At 49.5% G+C, this 23,633-nt stretch overlaps 6 protein-coding genes and 1 non-coding gene across 7 annotated transcripts; 5 read left to right on the top strand and 2 right to left on the bottom strand.

Annotated features, from left to right (window-relative positions):
• Positions 1 to 84: 84 nt before the first annotated feature.
• Positions 85 to 1,724, top strand: Aud_009374 (putative MFS transporter; the record flags this gene model as incomplete). The annotated part of the gene is made up of 3 exons (XM_043294229.1): positions 85 to 851; positions 901 to 1,134; positions 1,184 to 1,724. The coding sequence occupies 3 exons, from the start codon at positions 85 to 87 to the stop codon at positions 1,722 to 1,724; spliced, it is 1,542 nt and encodes a 513-aa protein (XP_043150164.1).
• A 3,922-nt stretch (positions 1,725 to 5,646) lies between these two features.
• Aud_009373 (putative UDP-glucose,sterol transferase) lies at positions 5,647 to 8,819 on the top strand (the record flags this gene model as incomplete). The annotated part of the gene is made up of 5 exons (XM_043294228.1): positions 5,647 to 5,782; positions 5,838 to 6,705; positions 6,753 to 8,334; positions 8,398 to 8,536; positions 8,584 to 8,819. 5 exons carry the CDS (start codon positions 5,647 to 5,649, stop codon positions 8,817 to 8,819), a joined length of 2,961 nt encoding a protein of 986 aa, XP_043150163.1.
• Positions 8,820 to 9,674: 855 nt separating this feature from the next.
• On the top strand, positions 9,675 to 11,160 carry Aud_009372 (uncharacterized protein; the record flags this gene model as incomplete). Its single annotated transcript, XM_043294227.1, has 2 exons — positions 9,675 to 9,947; positions 9,994 to 11,160. 2 exons carry the CDS (start codon positions 9,675 to 9,677, stop codon positions 11,158 to 11,160), a joined length of 1,440 nt encoding a protein of 479 aa, XP_043150162.1.
• Positions 11,161 to 12,257: 1,097 nt separating this feature from the next.
• Aud_009371 (uncharacterized protein) lies at positions 12,258 to 13,721 on the top strand (the record flags this gene model as incomplete). The annotated part of the gene is made up of 1 exon (XM_043294226.1): positions 12,258 to 13,721. One exon carries the CDS (start codon positions 12,258 to 12,260, stop codon positions 13,719 to 13,721), a length of 1,464 nt encoding a protein of 487 aa, XP_043150161.1.
• A 4,783-nt stretch (positions 13,722 to 18,504) lies between these two features.
• Aud_009370 (uncharacterized protein) lies at positions 18,505 to 18,960 on the bottom strand (the record flags this gene model as incomplete). Its single annotated transcript, XM_043294225.1, has 1 exon — positions 18,505 to 18,960. One exon carries the CDS (start codon positions 18,958 to 18,960, stop codon positions 18,505 to 18,507), a length of 456 nt encoding a protein of 151 aa, XP_043150160.1.
• A 2,240-nt stretch (positions 18,961 to 21,200) lies between these two features.
• Positions 21,201 to 21,271, top strand: Aud_009369. The gene has a single exon. It is a non-coding gene; the product is annotated as a tRNA-His (tRNA).
• A 434-nt stretch (positions 21,272 to 21,705) lies between these two features.
• Positions 21,706 to 22,709, bottom strand: Aud_009368 (uncharacterized protein; the record flags this gene model as incomplete). Its single annotated transcript, XM_043294224.1, has 2 exons — positions 21,706 to 22,553; positions 22,628 to 22,709. 2 exons carry the CDS (start codon positions 22,707 to 22,709, stop codon positions 21,706 to 21,708), a joined length of 930 nt encoding a protein of 309 aa, XP_043150159.1.
• Positions 22,710 to 23,633: the final 924 nt, after the last annotated feature.

The raw sequence follows: 23,633 nt of genomic DNA, 5'->3' as shown, positions 1-23,633 counted from the left end.
CCCTGAGCCATATTAACTCGCTCCCATCTAAATAAAAGGCCCAAAACAATTCCGAGCTGCAGCTATACTTTTGCAGTCGGCAACATGTCTACCACCACGACTGCGACGATTACACCCGTCAACTCTCTCGTATTGGAAGCGACGAATCTCCGGTCCACAGAAAATGCACGGCCAGCGCCCGGAGAATCGCAGTTGCGAAAGGTCGTGGTACTCAGCCAGCTTTTCGCTGTAACTCTAACGGCCAGCGTGATCAATGGGCTGGTGATCGTCGGTCTGCCAACTATCACGAAGGATCTTCAACTTCCCCCTTCTCTATCCTTCTGGCCTTCATCGGTGAATAGCCTGGCGACCGCCTCGACCCTTCTCTTGGCGGGGTCCCTGGCAGACACGGTTGGTCCACGATGGGTCGAACTTGTCGGCTCCTTTGCCAGCGGCGCATTGATGATCGGTCAAGGTGTGGCTCGCACCGGGCAGGAGTTGGTGGTTTTGAGGGCTCTCCAAGGTGTCGGCCTCGCGATGCACTTGGCCTCTTCCATCTCCATCGTGACGCAACTTCTGCCTCCAGGAAGAAGCCGCAATGTCGCGTTCTCGTGCTTGGGGGTCAGCCAACCCCTTGGATTTTCTTTGGGCCTGGTTGTCGGGGGCGTGCTGGTCGACACTATCGGTTGGAGATCGGGGTGGTTTCTTTCTGGCGGTATCACGCTGGTATTCTCGATTGCCGGACTCTGGGCTTTGCCTCAGAGTAAGAGCATACAGTACTCGGATCTTCTTCACAACATTAGGACTAAGATCGATTGGGTTGGCGCTGGACTGGCCTCCGCATTCATGGCATTGCTCTGTTATCTCCTGGCGTAGGTCATCCCTGCCATGGCATTGTTCGAAGGCTAACCAGAAGTACAGTATTGTGAGCGCGAACCCATCACGGATCAAATCTGCCGATAGCATCGTCATGCTGTGCCTGGCTGCCCTTGCACTTCCGTCGTTTATCGGCTGGGTCCATTACCAAGTCAAGAGGAACAAGCCAGCTCTCATTCCCAATGCACTGTGGAAGAACATAGCCTTTTCAAGCGTCTGCGCTACCCTCGCCATCTCAACAACAGTCGTCAATTCAATGGAGCTCTTTGCCAGCTTATTGTAAGCCTTCCCTCCATCTCCCCTATGGCCACTCATTAACCCGACCCAGTTTCCAAGAAGTCCAAGGCCTTTCGGCGCTGGACGCCTCCGTTCGCATCCTCCCCAGCCTCATCGTCGGCTCCCTGATGAACCTCGTTATCGGCATCTTCGTGCACAAAGTCCCCGCCTTCTGGATCGCCACGGTGACGTCTCTCCTCTGCGCCGGGTCCCCCTTACTCATGGCCGTCATCCAGCCCTCCTGGACTTACTGGGGAAACGCTTTCGTCGCGCAGCTTCTGCAGGCCGTCAGCTTCAACGCGCTGTACACTATCGGCTTAATCATCATCACGAACAGTTTCCCGGATGACACGCAGGCGCTTGCGGGTGCCGTCTTCAACACGGCCGCGCAGTTTGGGAGTGCCCTGGGCCTCGCGATCTTGCAGGTCATCTCGACTATTGTGACGGAAGAGTCTGGTGCTGACGAGACCGCTGCGCTGATGGCTGGATACCGCGCTAGTTTCTGGACGATGTTTGGGTTTATGGTTCTTTGTACTCTCCTCGGGTACTTTGGGCTGCGGAAGGCGGGTAAGGTTGGCTTGAAACGGGATTGAGGGCCTGTGGTACCTGTGTGTCAACACCATACGCAGTACATCGCATACTTGCACTAACGGTAATGGCTACCGTCTGGTTGTGTGGACTGTGGTGATATTGTGTGGGGCATGCCGTGGCTGGGCTAGGCATGTCTTCCGCTGCAAAGGATTATGAGGTTTTGAGAAATGACCTGGATATAGATGAATCGTACATAAAAGTCTGCTTATAGAATGAGATATAGATATGAACTTCAGTTGCCGCCCTTCAAGCGACTTCAAATCTCTCCTGTAGGTACGTACATTTCTCCGGGCTACCCACTGAGATGCAAAATACTCTTCCTTTAATCAAGAATTCCTGCCCAACGTTCTACGCGAAACCGTTGGGTAGTTATACAACAGCAGGTGACAGCCTCGGCCATTATTCCCCCGAAATCGAGACAAGTCTCGCCACTTCCCGAAAAGCCACGCTGCGGAGTCGAAGCTTGACATGAGTCTTCCAGTTTTCTAGCTCACCTAGACATCTTAGCTTAAGATTGTCTGGGATGCCTATTCGTGGATCAGTATTCTAACGATAGATCGTCGGTAGATCCAAGCCCTGCTTTTGAGTCCACACGCTCCATCTCCAACTGCATATTCTTATCCACAGCGGTAGTATTCACACTAACATTCGACTCTGTTGCCCGGTGCCCATCTACGCCACGTAGTAAGATTTAGTTGTCTGTCAGGAGCGTTCTTGACTATTAAAATCGGGATCATCTGATTGAGTTGTTCCCGACACAGTTCAATGCAATGTATTCTGTCATTTGCTAGGAACAGAGTGGGCAGGTGTTCTGCTTTCAGCTCATCATGCCATGTCGATATAATAGCCTTCAATAGGAAAGATGCTATCAGAGTAGTGATATACAAGTTTTAATGTCGTACAAAGCCATCTGGCATCAAATAGATAGCCAGCGCATGGTAATCCATTTTTTCACCTGTCCATTTCGATGCCGGGTACTACAGGATCCAAGTCACCAGCTTTTGCCCGCATTTTTTCGGACTGCAGCCTGCGTCTAGCTGAATAGTTGAACTCGACTGTATCCTGTCGTCTGTCTAGGTCCGTACAGTCGCCAGTTAAGGTCGCCCGAAACAGATTCATATACACCGAATGGCGTGCAATCACCACTGGACCAATCACCCTCCTCTCCAGTGCCGAGTGCATTTCTAGAACTCTTTGATGAAATGTGCTCGTCATCTAATTGGTACCTTTTCTCTAAGCCCGCTGCATCAAGGATCCTTTTGCAGCACCACAACGATGGTTTACGGTTAGAGGAGATAAATCAATTGATATAACTAGCTTGCATATCACCATAAAAGATGAAATAAGAAAAGAAAAGAATAAAAGGCAGTTACCAACAGTCGAATCATACACACAAAAATGCTTGCAAGCAAAGGATCAAATAGATGTTCATGCTAGTCGCTACACCCAGCCTGCCTTTGTGACCTCGAGATCAAATGTCGTTGCAGCATATGCGCATCGCGTCTGTCCTTCCTGCTGAACAGTCTAGGGCAACCCTCAACGAGACAGCAGTATGAGCGTGGCGCAATATGCATTGACTCGACATGACGAGATAGGTCTGCCTTTCTATTGAATGGTTTTTTGTAGGTACATCCCTCCCACTTGCAGACAAGGTGAGCGTTTTCAGCTGGTATCCTATGAATGGAAGCCATCAGTAGCAGTATCTGCGACAGCCCGGGGGACATACGTTTTGCAGGTAGTCTGGCAGACTCCGTCCTCGTTCAGAGACTGGAGAGGATGAAACTGACTTATTAAAGGTGGAACCAAGTCTCCCTGCTCGCTGTTCTCAATGGTATAACCTTGTGATTGTCGAGAACATCTGTCCACAGAAAGCTGATTGTCCCATCGCTGGTTGAGAAATGCCTCTGTTCCGGGATTAAGGGAAAGTAACTCCGGAGTAAATGCTGGTTGAGATATTGCAGATACTGGCATATGCCAATCAGATTGCGAAGCTGTACTAGGAGGAACGTCTTGCAATGGATATGTAGTAGCTGTTGGATCACTTATAAAGGCCAGTGATTGCTCCCGGACAGGGTAATGGAGAGTGGAGTTTCCAGTCTGACTGAAAGAACCCAAGTGGGTGTCAACGTTGAAAGAATATACATCAAGGGGTGGGTCTCCGCAGAAGAAAGGGACAGGACTCGACATCTAGTGGCTGAGAACAGAAACAAGAATTATAATCTCCTCAAAATACAAGTAGAATTGATGGTCTATAGGGAGAAATAGCATACTGAGCACTCCAGAGAGATGAATTAGCTATTTAAATAATTTTGGATAGCTTGAGCCTTGAGCCTCGAGTGAACAACAACTCAAGGATTCTAATCTCAAGAGGTACGAAGCAGAGAACTCGAAAGACCGAACGAACCTAAGGGAGTGACTGAGTCCCGACCGCCCAACCCTGACAAGGAATAAGCAGTAACAGCGGCAGGGTTGGATCTAGAGGCGTTAGGCGGTTTCTTTCCCTTTGGTAGGTAGTACCTATTTACTAGATCAGAGGTGCGGGCACCATGGGGAACAGCATATAGCGCTAAACTAAATGTGGAAAAAACAGTCCCATATGGGAATGAAATCTCCGCGTTTGGTTTAGCGTCAGCCACTAGTCACTTGATCAGGCGCGTGCATACATAAGTAGGGCGAGACCACGAGCGTGCCGCCCCCAGCCACGTTGACCGATCATTGAAGCTGTCTAGTACACAAGTGGAATAGTTTACCTCCCTTTTCCATCTCCCACTTCTCCATTTTTCCTACTTCTGCACATTGCTCGTCGTCCTGTTCCAACCTAAGGAGGGTCTCCACTTACCCTGGTGGAAACACGTGGATTGGCTGCTTAGTTAGACTAATGCAGCAGGCAGAGCAGTCAACACTGTTGACTCCTTTGCCTTGATCCCTTTCTTGTCTGATTTGTCTGATCTTTTTGCCCGTTTTCTCCACTTTTCTCATCTGCTCCTTCCGATGTTGCCTGTATCTTGTACGTTGTCTATTAATCATGTGCCCGCTTCTGGAATAATACAATATCTGGAATAAATCGATCCCACCGGGCAATTAAACAGACCGTCTCAGCATACCTGTAGAATTTTGATTGTCTGTAGTAGTTTCCTATCTGGGTACACCAGAGACTCAGATACTATGTCAATAGGCTTCGCGATCTACTCGCTAACTCGCCGCCATGGCTTCTCTCATTGGTTTGTCACAACCACCTGGATATTGTTAGCCCTACAATCACACGAAAAATATCGCCTGCTGAATTTAAAAATTCTATAACAGTCCATCCCTCTATCGCAGAGCACAGGCTACAAGCTCTTCCCCAAATCGCAGCAATCCGCCATCTCCGGGGGATCTGAACATATACAAAAATACGAATTGAAGGGAATGTCCGTCAGTCCTCAAGACACAGCAGGCCACCGTTCCGCTCGCCAAACATGAATATCCCCGACCATGGAAGCTGTCAGGATCTTCTTACTCGTGGATATTTAGAACAAGGAACTCAAGGGTCCGGGGTATTTAAATGTTTTATATAGGTTTTAAATTGGAAATGATCGACACCACGGGATCGATGTACATCATCGGCCATAGGTCGCCATCCCGAGGCCGAACCGGTTATGGCGGAAGGACAGGATCGTCATAGCTTATTTTAGGTCATCTACCGTGCTGATTGAGTTGATCAACGTTGAAATAATTTACTGTGTATGAAGAAGATCGCGATGCCGAGGTATGTCTCTCGACCCACCAGCAAAGTTTAACGCACCATGACATCACCGGGTAAGGCCACCCCATCGCGACACTCACCAAATATATGCAAGACGACACGCGTTGCGCCTTACTTTTTCATGAAGATTCTCAATCTATTAGTCCTTAAACTAGGATCTTGATTCCATCCAGGACACGATGCCTCTGCTACACTCCACAGGTGGCATCACGACGGCCGACTGGCCCCAGGAGATGCTCAGCGACCCGTTCTCGGCGGACCGTCCTGCCACGCCCCTGCTGGACCATGGGATGTACACGGGTGTACGGGTGTTGGGTATGAGTGCTGTCTCAGCGGATAGATTGCGAAGCTGATGTGATTGTTGCTGCAGACGACGGACGACTCGAGATCAAGTTCCGCGGCCGAAAATCTAGCCTCACGAACCTCCTCAGGCACATAGAAAAGCCCGTCAAACGAACGCCGGAAGAGGTTCGAAGGGCATCCCTTCCCCAGCCTCCCATCGAGAAACCCCAGCCCTTCCCGCTCCGTCTCAACATCGTCATCCATGTTGTCGGATCGCGCGGCGACGTACAGCCTTTTGTCGCACTCGGTATGGCCCTAAAGGAACGGGGCCATCGCGTCCGACTCGCCACGCACCTGGCCTTCCGCGACTTCGTCCAGGACCACGGTCTCGAATTCTTTAATATTGGCGGCGACCCCGCCGAGCTCATGGCGTTCATGGTGAAGAACCCCGGTCTACTGCCGGGGATGAAAACGCTGCGCAGCGGAGCGATCCGGCGCCGGCGGAGGGAAATGGCAGCGATATTCTCCGGGTGTTGGCGGTCATGTTTCGAGATGGGCGATGGAACAGGGCTGCACCACATCCCCGAGGATCCGTGGAGCGAGACGGTGGACTACCGGGAGCAGCCGTTCGTGGCGGACGCGATCATTGCCAACCCGCCGAGTTTTGCGCATCTCAGCTGCGCCGAAAAATTGGGCGTGCCACTGACTCTCATGTTCACGATGCCCTGGACGGCAACTCAGGCCTTTCCGCATCCGCTGGCCAATGTGCGTCCGACACGTACGAAGCGATCCGTCGCGAATTTCGCCTCGTATGCGATTGTCGAGATGATGCTCTATGAGGGGTTGGGAGATCTGCTGAATAAATTCCGCAAGCGAGAGTTGGGGCTCGACCCGTTGGACGCCTTTCGCGGGCCGGGTATCGTTCATAGACTTCGCATTCCCTTCACTTATCTCTGGTTAGTAATCCTCGATTTGTTTGGGTTTCGAATACTGACACTAGCAGGTCACCGGCACTGCTCCCCAAGCCGGTCGACTGGATGGATAATGTCGACATCTGTGGCTTCAGCATGCTGTCCGCTCCAAGCAGCTTCACGCCACCCGATGACCTGGTCAAGTTCCTGCAAGATGGCCCCCCGCCCATCTATGTCGGGTTCGGCTCCATCGTCGTCGATAACCCGACCAAACTGACCAAGATCGTCTTCGAGGCGATCGTCAAAACCGGCCAGCGCGCACTCGTCAACAAAGGCTGGGGCAACATCGGCTCCGGGGAAGCCGAAATCCCCAAGAACGTGTTCATGGTCGGCAGCGTTCCGCACGACTGGCTGTTCACGCACGTCTCGTGCGTCGTCCATCACGGCGGAGCCGGAACCACAGCAGCGGGGCTCGCGCTCGGCCGACCGACAATCATCATCCCGTTCTTCGGCGACCAGCCCTTCTGGGGCTCGATAGTGTACCGAGCTGGCGCAGGCCCGGCGCCCATACCGTATAAACAGCTGAACGCGGAGAAGCTCGCAGACGCAATCAACCACGCGCTCAGGCCGGAGATGCAGGAGAAAGCGGGCGAGATTGGCGCAAAGATGCGGCAGGAGAACGGCGTCAAGTGCGCCACGGCCAGTTTCCACCGGCACCTGGACCTGGAGACGCTGCGATGCTCGATCTGTCCGCACCGCCCGGCGGTATGGTGGGTGCGCCACTCGCACTTCAAGCTGAGCACATTTGCAGCGGCTGTACTCGTCGAGGCGGGCTTCCTCAAGCCGCATGATGTCGTCCTGTACCGGTCGAAAGATTACGATACCAACCGAGACCCGGCGGGTCCCCTCAGCGCGGGGGCCGCGGTGCTCTACGGCATCATGATGGATTTTGTGACGGCTCTCGCAACCGCGCCGGTGGACCTAGTCGAGGCGGTCTCTCGCCACCACCATCACCACAAGAAACATGGGTGGCATCACAGTCACGACAGCGAGGGGATTCCCCCCTGTGAGGTACGGGCACGTATAGAGAGGAGTACGAAGTTAGTGGACGGCATTCCCCCGGAAGACCGGGTGCAGTCGCAGCTGGGTGGTGTGGCGAGTATGCGGCAATCGCAGTCCGATTCACTATCGAGTCCTTCCGGCGAAGCCGACGAGGAAGATGACGAAGGTGAGGACCATGATGAGGATGACGATGAGGGCGAGGAATTTGATCGTGAGAGTACGAGTTTTGTCTCTGCTTCCAACGGCATATCCGGGGATAGCGGGACGGACCCAAGAAGTCGAATATCGGACCAGTCCACGGTCCAATCGGGCTCTACAGAGACGCATGTGGACAGCGACGAGGACGGTGGTGAATTGGATCTCGAAAAGACGATCAGCCGACGGGCGTCAAGGGAGAGGCGGGGAGGCATACATGTGGTGCTGGGCGAGACGGGCTATCACGGTAAACGGTTGGGCAAGAGACTACTGAACTGGGCGATTATGGTCCCTACCGATGTGACGCTGAGTCTATCCAAGGGGTTCCACAATGCGCCAAAGCTGTACCACGACACGACGGTGGCCAAAACTCCGACGGTAATGGGCGTGCGGAGTGGGTTTCGAGCCGCTGGAAAGGTTGATACTGCCTCCTTATTCTCTTCGGTCACTAGATTGGTTAAAAACTAATAGTGAAAATAGGAATTCACCCAGGAATTCTACCAAGGCATCACCGGACTCGTCGTACAGCCCGCACAAGGTCTGGAGAGATCCGGCCCAGTCGGGCTTGTGAAAGGCATCGGCAAAGGTCTCGGGGGAGCCATCCTCAAGCCCGCAGCAGGTTTGACTATCCTTTCTCTCTCGATTGCTTCGTACTAACGATATTAGGATTCTGGGGTCTAGCAGGGTATCCTCTCGACGGCCTCCACAAGAGCCTGCGCAACTCTCTGTCGAAAAGCAAAATCAAGGAGATTCTGGCCTCGCGAATACAGCAGGGGATTGATGAGATGTGCGCGTCTTCGGCTGATGAACGCGCCATGGTGGTGCGGCGATGGAAAGAGCTGCAGGAGACACTTGGGGTGAGAGGGAATGGAACTGAGAATGAGAATGGTCATGCTGAATGATACCCTGTTACCCCTGTTTTATTAGGTTGTACAATATTCCTTTTTTACGAGTGTATATGATATATGAGCACGATATTCCAGTGAGGGCCTGATCTCCATCAATGCCTACATTAAAGTGATTCAAGTATAGAAGCACGGATGACGATACACATTACGCTACACATATATATCAAATATTTAATTCCGTCAACAGCAGATATGTTGTTCTTGTGCACGCATTGGACTGTAATGGAATCCATCAGTGTGCTTGACCAGAACCTGCAGGAGAATGGACTATCGAACTAGGCGAATAAACTCGGAATGTGCATAATGGCAGAACCTCGGACTCGAAGCAAGCAAGCCCCTATTGAATACTGATGAAACATTTCCGAAGCCCCAATAACCATGCTTGCTCCGTAATTAGTTGTGCAACTCTTTAGCTGATGGAGTTGGAATTGCCGACAGCGCCAATGAGGATAATGCCACCGAGTCAAGACTAACAAGCTAAAGACAAGCCCCAGTCTAATGGATATTAAGCATTACGAACTGTAATTAAATGGATCTCCGACTTGGTGGCTTTTGTGCTCCTAAAGCAATCTGAAACAGCCGGTCTGCAAACTAATAACATGCGTGACCCACCTATTTGATATCTATATGGAGTAACTGAGTCAGAGTGTGCATGGCCAGATGGTCCATTCCCAAATATTCATCGTTCCTCCTGACTCGGTCAATGAATATAAAGGCATATGAATGGCCATTTCCCTCGATCCCGAGAACTAGAACAGCACAGGCTTGGTCCTATATCCATTCATTTCCATCCCCTACCTTTCATTTTTGTGTGTTTGTAGTCTGTTTAGAGCCCCTCATTTCTCCAAGATGAAGCGCGGTGCGCTCCTCGTTCCCTTCGTTCCCCTGGCCCTTGCCTGTGTCGACCCCAGCGACTCCAACCATTCCTGTGCCTCCGTATTCTCGGTCTCGTCTGCTGCTGCTGTCAGCTTCTGTGCCACGTTCACCGCGAGCACAGTGACTGAAACTACTGGCGCGCCTGCCGCACTTCTCAGAAACTGCGACTACAATACCAAGCACCTGTCAAGCGCCTGTAGCTGTCTGGGCCCTGCTACTGCCGCTGCTCCTACTCAGACCAGTACTGTCAGTATCCAAATATGACTAAAAGAGCTGCTACTGACAGACGCAGGTCAACACGGCCATTGCTCAGGTCACTTCCACGGTTGCTCCCACCACCCTGAACACCAAGGCTGTGGCTCCCACCACCCAAGCCCCACCCCCTACGAAGAGCTCCACCTTTGCTGGTAACGGCGGCACCACCTGCACTGTCACCGAGTACGCTGCCATCTCCTCGGCCGTTGCATCCTGCTCGAACATCCTCCTGTCGGACGTCTACGCTCCTCCGTCCAGCACAATCGACCTCCAGAACCTGCAGACCGGCGCTGCCGTGATCTTCGCCGGTACCACAACATTCGGCGACACCCCCGACGACGACTTCGACCCCATCGTCATCTCCGGAACCGATGTGACCATCACCGGAGCAGAGGGCCACGTCATCGACGGCAACGGCGCCGCCTACTGGGACGGACAGGGCTCCAACGGCGGATCCTCCAAGCCCGACCACTTCATCGTCGTCAAGCACATGTACGACTCGCGCATCGAGAACCTCAACATCCAGAACTGGCCCGTCCACTGCTTCGACATCGAGAACACCGAGAACCTGATCATCTCCGGCCTGACGCTGAACAACTCCGCTGGCGACGCCCCCAACAGCGCCAGCGACGGCAAAGCGGCCGCCCACAACTCCGACGGCTTCGACATCAAGTCCAGCACTAACCTCACCCTCCGGAACACCTGGGTGCACAACCAGGACGATTGCGTCGCCGTCACGAGCGGCACGGACATCGTCGTGGACAACATGTACTGCTACGGCGGCCACGGACTGAGCATTGGCTCTATCGGCGGCAAGAGCGATAACACCGTTGATGGGGTGACCTTCTCCAACTCGCAGGTCATAAATAGCGAGAATGGATGCAGAATCAAATCTAATTCCGGAACAACCGGCGAGGTCTACAACATTCGCTACGAGAACATCACCGTCTCCGGCATCACCGACTACGGTATCGATATTCAGCAGGATTACCTGAACGGCGGCCCTACCGGTAAGCCTACCAACGGCGTCAAGATCGAGAACATCACTTTTGTCGATGTCACTGGCACTATGAGCGATGGCAAGGACTACTACATTCTCTGTGGTGATGGCAGCTGCTCTAATTTTGTCTTTGAGAATGTCAGCATTACCGGTGGCAGTGGCGATAGCTGCAACTTTCCTACCGACACTTGTCTTGAGGCTTGATTGTCTCAAAATATTTGATGTCCGTAGGTAAATTCCCATGATCCGCAGTCTTCTTTATGTACCTATTAGGCCAGAACCACATTGTGAGAGCTTTAGTGGCACCATTTTACTACTTGGAGACATAATCATAAGATTGACACTCCCGGAAACTGCGTTTCCCCTCATTATTGTAATTACAGAAAGATACAAGTCAGCTCTTATGGCAGCTAATCAAGGTATACACCCCCCTGAAGCTTGTAGTGACGCTTCACACTTTCAGATTCCGACTGCTTGAAGATGCATGCATATACTACCCGATGCATATTGCTTGTATCCATGGATAAAATCAAGCTTTGAACACAAGTAGAAATTGAGAGGCAGAACTAAGTGGGTATCAGCCCCTAAGCAGGTCCTCCGTCATCCTTCTTATTTAGGCAACAAGCACCGAGCTTCCCCCACTGCCTCTTCAAACCACTTGAGGAGGCCAAATGGGCCGCGATACTTACTGTGTACCATGCGCTTCCTGTGCTTTTAAAAGGCATCTTCATGCTAACGCAGGGGAGCTCTACGATAAGAGTCATATGTATTGTACTCAGCTATCCCTCCTGCTAGCTATTGGAAGGTCCCATACTGAGAATCTGGTTCAGACGTTGAATATTATTATGTTATACAGGATTACAAAATCCTTTTTTCTAGAAAAAAGGAAAAAGGAAAATCCAAATTACAAGGGGGTCTTTCTGCTCTATCATGCACGTGTGAAAGGCAGACGGAGGGGTCCGGTGGGCTGATCAGGAAATTAAGCTTGGCAGAATGGCGGTGCACTGTGGCTCGACGAGTTCCCTATTAGGTAAAGCGAGTCAGGGCCCTCATCACTATTGGTTCCTGATATTTTGAGTCTGTCCAGTGGCTCTGCATTTCGTAATTTGGTTGGGACGGTGCCAATAAGCGGGAGAAATAGAGGGGTACTTGATTGTGGCTGTGTTGGCACGGGCCAAAATACGAGCTGAGAACAGCCTAGATAAGTATTTAATACCCCGTACTGAGGGGATATAAGGCTGACGCGCTCCCTTTGTTAAGTTTCTATTGTCATTACCCTTTTTCCCTATCACAATTCTGTCATGTCACACCCCCAAAATAGCTACGGCGGACCCCCGCAACCGCCCTACAACAGTGCTGGGTATGCTCAGCCTGGCTCGCATCAACAGCAGCAACAGGCCCCCTTTTATCCGCCACAACAGCCCGGTGGCTATCCGCCCCAAGGGGGTCCCCCGCAGCAATATCCTCAGCAATATCCTCCTCCTGCTCAGTACCAACAACAGCCATATGGTGCCCCTCCGCCGCAGCAACAATGGCCGGGTCAACCACCGCAACAATATCCTCAAGGAGGCCATCCACCACCGCAGCAGTATCCACCTCAGGGGGCATATCCACAGAATCAATACCCCCCGCAGGGTCACTATCCTCCACCAGGCCAATACCCTCCGCAGGGCCAATATCCTCCACATGGCCAATACCCTCCGCCAAGCCAAGGCCAATATCCTCCCCAAGGAGGATATCCGCCGCAAGGCCAACCCGGCTATCAAGCTCATCAAGCTCCTCAACCAATGCCCACCCCACCGTCCCTAGGCTATGATCCCAACCAACGCGCGCCTGGCGACGCAACCCGCGAAGCGGAAGCCCTCCGCAAAGCGATGAAAGGCTTCGGCACGGATGAAAAGGCCCTCATCAATATTCTGACCAAGCCGGATCCCCTGCAAATGGCACTCATCAGACACACCTACACCGATCGCATCGGGCGCAACCTCGAAAAAGACCTCAAGTCCGAACTCTCCGGAGACCTGGAAGATGTTCTCGTCTCCTTAGCCAGAGGCCCACTTGAACAGGACGTCGCTGCCTTGCGCGATGCGTTGGCAGGGATCGGAACGAACGAAGACATCCTCACGGATGTGCTGGTTGGCCGGTCGAACGCTGACCTGCGCGCAATCAAGTACGCGTATGTCGGCAAGTACCAGAAGTCGCTGGTCGAGGACATCAAGAGCGATTTGTCCGGCAAGACGGAGCAGTTTTTTGTCATGTTGCTGAACGCCACGAGGCCGGAGCCGGGGACATATTTCGATGCGCACTCTGTTGACGCCGATGTCCGTGAGATCCACCAGGCGACACAGGCGCGCAAGGGGACGGATGAGACTGGTGTCTTTGCGGTATTTATGGCTGCGTCGGATGCGAAACTTGTTGCGATCGCGCAGGCCTTTGAGGCAAAGTATCATACTAGCCTGGAAAAGGTGCTCAAGGCCGAGTTCTCGGGCCATATGGAAGATGCGTTGCTGTCAATGCTGTCTAAAGCGAAGGATCCGGTTGGTCATGACGCGGAGAAGATCTTGAAGTGTGTTGGGGGTGCAAAAGCGGATATCAAGCGGCTGATCTACTGGGTTGTTCATCTGCATTGGAACCCGCCTCATTTTGCCGCGGTCAAGGCGCGGCTGAAGCAGAAGCTCGGACATGATATCGGCAACCAGTGGAGAGGAGCCATTGCCCCAGGCGACTTTATGGATGCCATGCGCCAGGTGTGGAATTCGGCATGAGATGATTGTTATGAATAGGGTCTGGCTAAGTTAGGTACTGGTATTCTTAATGTTTATTCCTCTTTTTAACGCTCCCGTTGGATTCCAAGATCATGGGATTCAATTTACCAATACTATGGGAGAAATTGTATTTTCACAAGCCATTTTTGCGTTAATATAATAATTTTACAAGCGCTTCTCCCCAAATGGTTATTTCGGACCTGTATCTTGTAGGAAGGATTCATACAGCTCTCTTTGTTCCTGCTATAAGCAGCAATTAATCGTTTAATTAATCTGTCACTTATCTTAAATCTCATCTATATAATGACACTTATCTTATGGACCCGGGCCCTGACCATGTATACGCACAATTGGCAGAATAACCGGACTTCCTCCTATCAACCTTCACGAAAAAGAGCGTTAGGATACTACCAAGTTGAATCAGCTCGAGGTATGCCCTTTTTCCTTTAACTTGCGTGTATACTCTTTTTGTTACCTACTGCACGGATCATCTTCAGTTTTCTCCTGGAGAGGGGTTTGCGGGCGAACTAGCTTTGAGGAGCAAGGTAAACATCTTTTAAGTTACTAGTTATATATTAAGTTGAGCTCAATATTTGCAGTATCTCCAATGAGGGCCCAGTCCATCTAATTACCGGCCATACCAGGGTAGTCACTGTGCTAACCAGGCCATGCTCAACATAATTGACAGCATGCTTGGTATTGCTATGGGTCAGGGTAAGCAGCTCTATGGCCTGCCTAGGCTGTCCCGCAGTGACGGGAACGGATGAATAGATAAGAAAGCAGGAAGGCAGAACGTAGGCAGTAAACCAAAACAACCCAACCAACTAATCAGGGACAGAGAAATCCAGCCTCAGTGCGATATTGGAAGACTAGGGACTAGAACACTTCAGGTCAATCTCGGCATTCCTCGCTTATTAGGGATCGATGATTCAGATTACTGCATATGGATCTTGCTTACACTGTTTGAACCAGATATTGACCATTTGTGCTATAACGTCCTTTGCAAATATCATGACTACATCAAACATGCAATGCCAGCTGGGAATAATGTCTGTCTCCTGTAAATTATCAATACGCCCCCACATAATCAACCAGCCTTTCTGTATAGGAAGCTAGGTCATGCAACTTAATGGTCAGCGGATTACAGAACTTAAGAGGTGATCCCACTCTACTAAGGTTTCGGGTAGTCGAAAGTGGGCCAGCGGCCAGCCTACCTCCACAACTCTTAATATGGAGTGCGGAGTATATAATGACGACTATGGTCAGGAACCCTTGGGCAAGTTCAGCCAAATAGTGACCTTGTTGACCTTGAAGAATGAAATCATGTTCTGTAATAAACTTTGGACTATTACATACAGACATTCTTTCACTATTTACCTAGTTAAAGATGCCATTGCTGAATTTTTTTTTTTTTCCTAGCGCGCTCTTAAAAGGACGGGTTTGACCTGGTTAGATATAGTAGTGCAAGAGAGACATTTAATCTCTGTTTCATATAGTTAGCAGTGAGGTTCAAAGCACTTCCTTGCAGACTGAAGCAAACCGTGCTATTTTATACGTAATAAACTCAATCTTATGAAGACTCTGGAGCGATTTTTGCATAGCAAGAGACTATCGCGTGCTAATGGATGGACTTCTGGGAAAGCTGACGAACAGGGATTACAACCCGCTTAGGGGTCTTCAAGATGGCATGAGGTGTGGTTACTATCAGAGTTCCATTGCTAAAAAGACTGAAAATAGCCCTTTGCATTGAGCTCGAGGAAAATGCCGCTCTTAGACAGATGAATAAAATCCTTCACCACTGGAGTCAGAAATTCGATGTGCATTGTGATTGGTCGGGAAGAATTAGATATAACTGCAAGTGTCCTTCAATTTCGGCTTTACGGATCGTCAATTACTGATTAGACCTAGTCTATCCAATGGGCTACCACTCCGTCGACGGGTCTGGATTCGCCTACTGAGCAATAGCAAAGTATGGGGAAAAGGCGCTATTAATCGCTAAGGGCATTGTGGAAATTAATTACGACGATCAGTAGTTCTCGTGCCACGAACAGTAGATTTTTCAAATTTTCTACAACCGCCCAAAAGGGATGCTGAAGGTGTTATCGACCAATGGGTGGCTAGGCCGAAGGCTGGTAGCTTATGAGATTTGCTCGGATGTCTCAGCAGAGACCCGGAGTGTTGGCTCTGATCATTTTAAACAAGCGGTGAAGGCCTTTAGTTTCCGGTGAAGCCTTGAGAGCCTCATCTTCCTAGCATTATTCATGATATTCTTGTCAGGGGCTGAGGCTGGAGCATAGCAGAGCGCTCCCCCTTTTTTTTCTCTTTGGTCAGTACTTTTGTTCACGCGAGGACTGTGCCGTAAATTAAGATAATTTTGCAGCTGTCGAACGAGATTCCTGGGTCTTAAGCAAAAACACAAGAGCAACGATAAGGATCCAGGATAATTTCTGACCAAAGCTATCTGCCTCACCGACGGATTTCATGAAGGTGTAGGAAGTTGCTGGGTGCGACGTAGCAGCCTATCAAGCACAACTACGTTATTTTTGTTCTAGTGACAGAACCCTGAAGCTCAAAAGATTATAAAGAATATATATATATATATATATATATATNTTTTTTTTTTTTTTTTTTTTCCCTCCGAATTAAAGATCCGGCGATTTTCAATCGTAGATAGAGTTAAGGAAACTACAGCATACGGAACGGGACGATGTTCCTTTAAAGCAATAATGATCGACATATCACTAGAAAAGAACACCCGAGAGGGTATGGAGAGGAGTACACCTGTAAAACTGAAACTAGAATTGTAGATTATAGAAATGCCCAGAGTAGACAGGTTGAAGTGGTAGAGCAGACGGCCTTCGGCTACGACAACCTCCTTTTTGGACTTCATACAACCTCTTCATTCTAAATCATATGCTAAGATACATACCTGACCCGATGTAAAGCATATTTTTTGCCCTTTGCTTGTTTGTCCATTTTGCAACAATTCCCCTCAACTCATCAAGTCCTATCAAGGCTTATTCATTCATAGTGATCTGCATTGATCTAGCCACCCGCACGTATCATTCCAAGGGAGTAGTAGGCGCCATTTACGGTTAGTATCTAGGTAGAGTTCGCGGATATTTTGAGGTCATCTACCACGTTCGTCCCCAACGTTTTGGGAAGCATGCATATCAGCCTCACCGGCCGAATTGGAGTTGCTAGCAAATCATGATTTGTCCAACTGGCTGCAGCCTGGAGAAGTGGTTCAGACTCCAGAGAGCGTATCTGAGTTTCGGGATAGTGATATGGTGGTTAAGAGTCAGGGCTGTCGCAGTAGTCACGAACAGATTTTACGCAATCCTATGCGCCCGTTCACCAGTTCATGAAATAGATGCGAGCTCAGGAATTATAAACATTTAGTAGACATCGGTACTATCCAGCAGGGTTATCATCCCAGAGATCCTGAAGTTAGACACAATAGAGGAAATTGACCAATAAACACCGTAAAAACGAGCAAAGTCTCGCAATTGGAGCTGGTCACTGATTCGGAAAGAAATTTCTGATATGCTTTGCAAGAAACTAGGCCCGTCTAATTTCTCAAGAAAATCCCGTTGCCATAACACTAGCCTAAAATGGAGCAACTCATTGGGCTGTTCCTGATTTGGGTTGTGTGGACAAGGAGCCCTGGCTTGAAATCCGCCTCGCAAGAGGTCATTGCACAAGCCAAATTTCTTCCCGGAAGAGCAAGCACTCCATGTTCCGTGCAACTGCCATGCGATGTATCAGAAATATCTGACCGGATTATGCTCCGTTGAGCGCTACTATATTCTATCCAGACTAGAGTGTAACTAGCCCTGATTGCGACTTCCAACTCTATTAAGCGAAGAATGGTCAAGTAAGTATGCAGCCTGTGCAACATTTTTGTGTGGAACGACTGGTATTCACTGTGGGAAAGTGATGCCGTGATGGAATCAGAGTATGCTGTGTCCTCGAGTGTCTCTACAGCGCATGGACATATAAAGTGCACCGCCCTCTTCCAGGAAAAAATTTTCACATCCATCTCCTATCGATGAAAAATATCAGACGCATCCCCATCTCCTTAGCCTCCATCATGACAGATCAATCGACAACCGCCACAGTCGCTGTGGGTGTTGTGACGGCCATATTTGGTATTCCTGGTTTTCTGATAGCAGGCAAAGCCCTACTGCAGTGCTTGAGAAAGAAAAGAAGTCGTATATCTCACCAAAGCCTGCATTATTAAAAGACATCTATCTTTGCCTCTAACAAACTATGCTTCGTTCAGGCACGGCCGACGAACCTATTTTGCCAACATCCTCCCATGACTGCCAGGGAATGGACAATATTGATGCGCATTACGAAGCACAAGAGCTCCGTTACAACTATGTGTCCGGTGAGTCTTGAGTTTATGAGCTTCTACCCTAGGATGAGTATAGCTAACACGCACGTTTTACCTCAGAATCGATCACACTGACTGCCCTTGCGAATATTGATCAATCTATTACGACTCATTGATTTGGTTCTTCGGTCCGGAAAAGGCGCCGTGAGGATGCGACGACACTATGTACAACACTGGAGGGCTCTAGGCACTCAAAAGGTTATTTTAAGAGCTAGGGTATAAGGTTCACAATTGTATTGATATTAATTTAGCCAGTCACTCAAAGACTGGTGACCCGGATATTAATCTCCTGTCAAGCGATGACAATTATTTACGTTCACAAAACCGGTAGCATCCTGGGCATCATCACCTCTAGGAAATGTATTATTCCCATCCTAGTTAGCGTTACGGGCCGACGCGTTCTAACGCATCAACCTGTACTTCTGTAGCAGTCTCCTGTATCCAAACAGCAAGATGGCCCCAGTTGGTACTGCAGCAACCGAACCAACCACCATGCCGGCGATGGCACCACCAGATAGACCAGAGATAGGCTTTTTCGCATCTTTTTTCGGTGGCCATCGAGCTAGTAGCAGCTCCCGTTGTAGCGATTGAACCCGCCGAAGCGGCTGTCGGGACTGCAGTGAACTTCGCCACATTGAAGCTCGGCACCTGATCGGTGAATCGACTCGTCGGCGCATATGTAAAATCAGGACAAGCGTAGAATGTCTCATCTTCGGTGGTTCCGTGTTCATCGGATCTATACATGATCTGGAAGGTTGCGTTCGACCCTGCTTGGACACCAGCGGGCACGTTAGGAACTGGGTAGCATTCATGTCCGACCTCAATAGCGGGGATGCGCATGGCAAATATAAAGGACTTGAAGACATCATTGTTGGTAGTTAAACGGACAGCTTGTACAGTTCAGAGGCAGCATACTATTTTCATGAGAGACCGCAACCTATACATTCCATGACTCGTCTTTGGAACTGACATAGACTTGCCACGACATATCAGCCGCGAAAGTTTCATATTAGGCTCGCTAAGAGGATAAGCAGTTGAGTAGCTGGTTCGATAGAGGAGTTGCGCAGTGTAGTGTTACCGTACGCAGCGCCTCAATGCATATCTGGTATGCCCCAGAAGGTTGACGGGGCCCATGTCCTCGACTTGCTCATCGCCATGCCCGAGCACTATTGCTGCATAGAGAGAAAACTTAAGATTTGTTTCTCACGGAGGAGCAAAGAAAACATAATATCACCCTGTCCTCGGGACATCCCGAATTATGTATCACGGATGCTATAAATTCTGGACACCAATTGACGTTCGATTCTTAAACCTATAGTACAGGCAAGAGTGTAGCTAACAAAGCCTTCGGTTCAGCGGACGGCACAATTCTGAAATTAGCGTATACTACGCTTAAACCACTCAGGGGTTGATTGTAGTTCCGGAGTGGGATGATAGACCTCTTATAAAGCCATATGCCGTCAAGACCAGTACTCATTTGCGTGGCAAGGCCAGTGCCGTAATAGAGTGGGCTTGTGATCAATGTAGTCCCTTATTAGGAAGGCAAACCAGGGTTCGGATCAGATAAGATTAATCATTGAGATAAGATAATCAGTGGGCCAAACCCCCATCATTGACGATCGATTATTGTGCTCTGTGCCCACTACAAGAGCTAGTCGAACAAAAGGTATCCACGATTATTTTATAATCCTCCTCTAAATGGGCGAGAATCCAGACTGCTCAGCGATGTGACACATGACTTGTGGTGCTAGATTGGGACGATTTCGTAGGCTTGCCGAAAATCGGACCACCCCTCCAGTATATAATGACCTGTGCCAAGCTGAAGAGAGATGGTGTACTCACGGAGGTTTTATGTATATATGAGGTACATTGCAGCCTCTACCAACCGTCTGGTGTTCAGACCTTACCATTAGTGGTATACTAGTGATAGACTTACTGGCGAAACTTCAAGTCAACAAGCTCTTGTCGTTATTAGGACGACTCTCTCAATTGGGATTGTTGCCAAGCCATTTCATAACCGGGAATCTGTCCCGTCGCATGGACGCCAGGATCTAAGGACTCCAAAAATATGACTGCCATGCTAGCTGTGGTTTGTAACTCTACGCTTGGTCACCTTCTTCGGTGCGCTCATTAACCGGTATCCCCAGGTGGTGCTATCGTTGCCAGCCGCAGGAATGGCCGCTGCGCTTCCGACACATTCATATCTGAGCTGAACCATTGCATGGATTGCGCCCTAATATACGAGATTTGGCAATACTACGGTGATTAGGGCTGGCACCGACTGCGGTCTCGAGGCCAATCCTGTCGAAGTGAACTCTGCCGTCGCTGGAACAACTTCCGTTACTAGTGAGACTGGAGTCGCAGACCAGGAGCGAGTGGAGGAGACGTAGCCATATTCTCTACTAAAGCGAAGACTACTGCGACTTTAACCGCCCGGTCTCCGAGTCAACCTGCTCCGTCGCCTTCTACAGGAAAATCGAATCAGGTATTATGTTCTTCGCTGAGGAGAATCACTAAAGAGTGCTAATCTATAATCCAGACTTTGACTAAGGCACAATCCTTCGAAGCGGCACGGCGCCGTATTCTCAGCTAATCAGTACGGAATGTTATCGCTACCTTAGTGTTCCTGTATCGGCCATGTTCTGGTATTCCAATGCAAGGAATTCAACAAAGAGAGAAGGGATGATCGGTGCCAGTTGTCCGTATAAAAGTTGAAGTAATATTATTAATTAGATCGTTAAGTCCTTTCACTTTAACTATCTGCGGATGTGGTCTACAAAAAAGTAAAATAACACTGTCGTCTAATTTCTCAGTATATAACGATATAACTGAATATATATATATATATGTGGAGGATAGTCACGTAATGCGTTTCAGCCGACATTGCCACTGTGTAACGGAGATAATCTGGACTTCGTCCAACATAGGCAACCACTACTGTGATTACCTCCTCAGTGAAACACTAACTTCCCCCGCGACAAAACTGCCGGGAACGTACTGGCCTGATTTTAATATCCTTGACTTGGTTGTGGATTAAAGGTCGATTTTATAGCGCAAGACGATTTGTAAATTCATAATCCGGTGCTGTGGTCTAGTGGTAGGACGTCACGTTGTGGCCGTGCCAGCCCCGGTTCGATTCCGGGCAGCGCCACTGATTTCAATCTTTTTTTATATATGTTCCATTTATCAAACATAGTCAAGACGGTCAAAGAAATGTTTGCGAGGTTAGGATCTTCAAGAAAAGCATCTATATGTTTCGAGTAATATTTTATGTATCTCTGATATATAAGGAGGTAGTGCTATTCATAGTATAAGTGGCGTGAGATGCTCTTTGTATATAAGTCTTGCAATAAGCCATTAGTCGAAGCGATTATTAGATGCGTCCTAACACCTCCAAAGGCCGTGAATATATTTAATCATGCTGCTAGTGAATTGTTCTTTCTCAGAGAGGGGTGCCTCTGTTGTCGAGGATCGTAGATATTTTGTATGTGGACATGTCGCCGCTACAGAGCGCCATTGTCATACTCCTAATAGAAAGCCGCCCAACAATCTGCTGAATGGAGGTGTCAATTCTGCTATATTGTATCAACTCTGTTGGAGAATTTCATGAGCCGGAGCTCTGTATTGCACGTCTGCACCTGATTCCAGCAATACCTCTACAGCTGCTTCAAAGCCAGTATCAATAGCAATGAGCAGCGGAGTCCTTCCATCTTTGGTACATTGATTCACCAAGGTGCTATTCCCTGCACAGTGCTTCAAAAGCCTTGTTAGTAAGCGGTCCCGGCGGCGTATTACGGCCCAGTGGAGAGCCGATCGATGCTCGTCGTCGAAGCCACCGATGTGGGCACCGTGCGACAGCAGCATATCTACCACGTCTTCATATCCTCCGATTATGCCGTGTATTAATGGCGTCAGACCATCGCTGTCCCTTTCGTTGCAGTCCGCATTGTGTTCAAGCAAAAGCCGGACGATCTTGCTGTGACCCATTTGGACGGCTCTGTGGAGCGGACTGGCCCAAGACCCGCCAAAGTTATTGCTAACAGGCTTGCATGTTGTGGTTTCGCTACTGCTGCTGTTTTCCGACGGAATAGAGGACTCATTGAATGTAAAGGGGTTGCGAATCTCCATCGCTGGTTCAGATGCGGCTGGTGTGGGCTGCATACCGTTTATTGCAGGAATCATATCCAGGTCCGACGCGGGAAGACTGTTCATGCTACTGAACTCGAAACCGTCGAGAAATAGATCCGCATTTACTTCATACACGCTCCGATGATGGCCGTCAGGAGGGCCTCCCATGGGATTCATGCTTAACAATCCTGGAGTATCGGGCAATACTGCATCTCCGGGCTGTGTTCCATGAGACTGAGAATCAAAGCTCAGACTGTGAATGAGTTGATACTGTGGCACTACAGCCTTCTGCTGGCTATATCTCTCTAAATACCAACAGTAAAAGAGTCAGCCTCTTGACGCCAGATATGACTTCTCGAACGTAGCGGATCTTACGAACGTCGAAACCTGCGCTGTGCAAGGCGATTTTGCTCACGACGACGCTCCTTCACCTCTGTGGGATCAGAAGACTTAGGCGCCATGAGCTACAGAGGACCAAAGCCAACTAGATATAATATGAAAGCGGCCAGCAACTTGGTTGCGTTCAACAGAGCTACCTCTTCTTAAGGTCTGCATCCAAGTTCGTGATATTGAGCGCCAGCTGGTGCCTACCATTCATTAGCCACAGAAATTGATTGTAAGAGGAACCTAGGGAGAAGGACTTCAAGGCTAAATCTGCTGCACAATGGGAGCTAACCTGGATCTGTGGGTATATCAGTGTAGAATATGATACCTTTTGGACACAGCTCTTTTCACTCCCAAAGACCTCTCATACATTATAAAATGTACGATTTTGGCAGTGAGTATCCGCGATGAGTATAGGTATTTAGATTTGGTACACCATAGGAACTATTTCAATAATTTTGGGGCGCGGCCGTCTAGGATGATATGGTCCAGTACATCATACTAACTAATGTATTGTCTTGCAGCATAATGGTCTGGGATTCGAATCCAACTACTAAACTCGCCAAGAGACAGCCCCCTCAGGCTTGGTCAGTCTTATCGCTAAGCTGGGCTTCTTGGGTTGTGTTGGGATGTGGGAAAGCACCAGCCATTGAGTAGCCATCAGTCAAGTGGATACTAAAGTAGCTGTTGCATTCTTGGACCTATAATTAATTCAATGCTATCTGGGAACTCACAGCACTCCCAGTCTTTCATTACCAGTATGTCGCACATTATCTGTACTGTGCAAGAACAACATGAAACAATGGCGTCTTTGCAGCCATGGCAATAGCTTAGCAGTGTGTTAGCCGAGACAGTCCAAAACACCAACAGTGGCTACCTAGTCTGGTGGCTCTAGCCGCCTTCCGAAATAGGATCTTCCCCAGTATTTACGCCCGATTATTCGCCCGGTATCTTTACCGATCCCCATCCTCGATGGTATCATCAGCAACCCTGATCGCGCG

The sequence above is a fragment of the Aspergillus udagawae genome (genome assembly GCF_001078395.1).
Source record: "Aspergillus udagawae IFM 46973 DNA, scaffold_7, whole genome shotgun sequence".
Classification (NCBI taxonomy): Eukaryota; Fungi; Ascomycota; class Eurotiomycetes; order Eurotiales; family Aspergillaceae; genus Aspergillus; species Aspergillus udagawae.
This window is presented reverse-complemented; position numbering and strand designations above follow the sequence as displayed.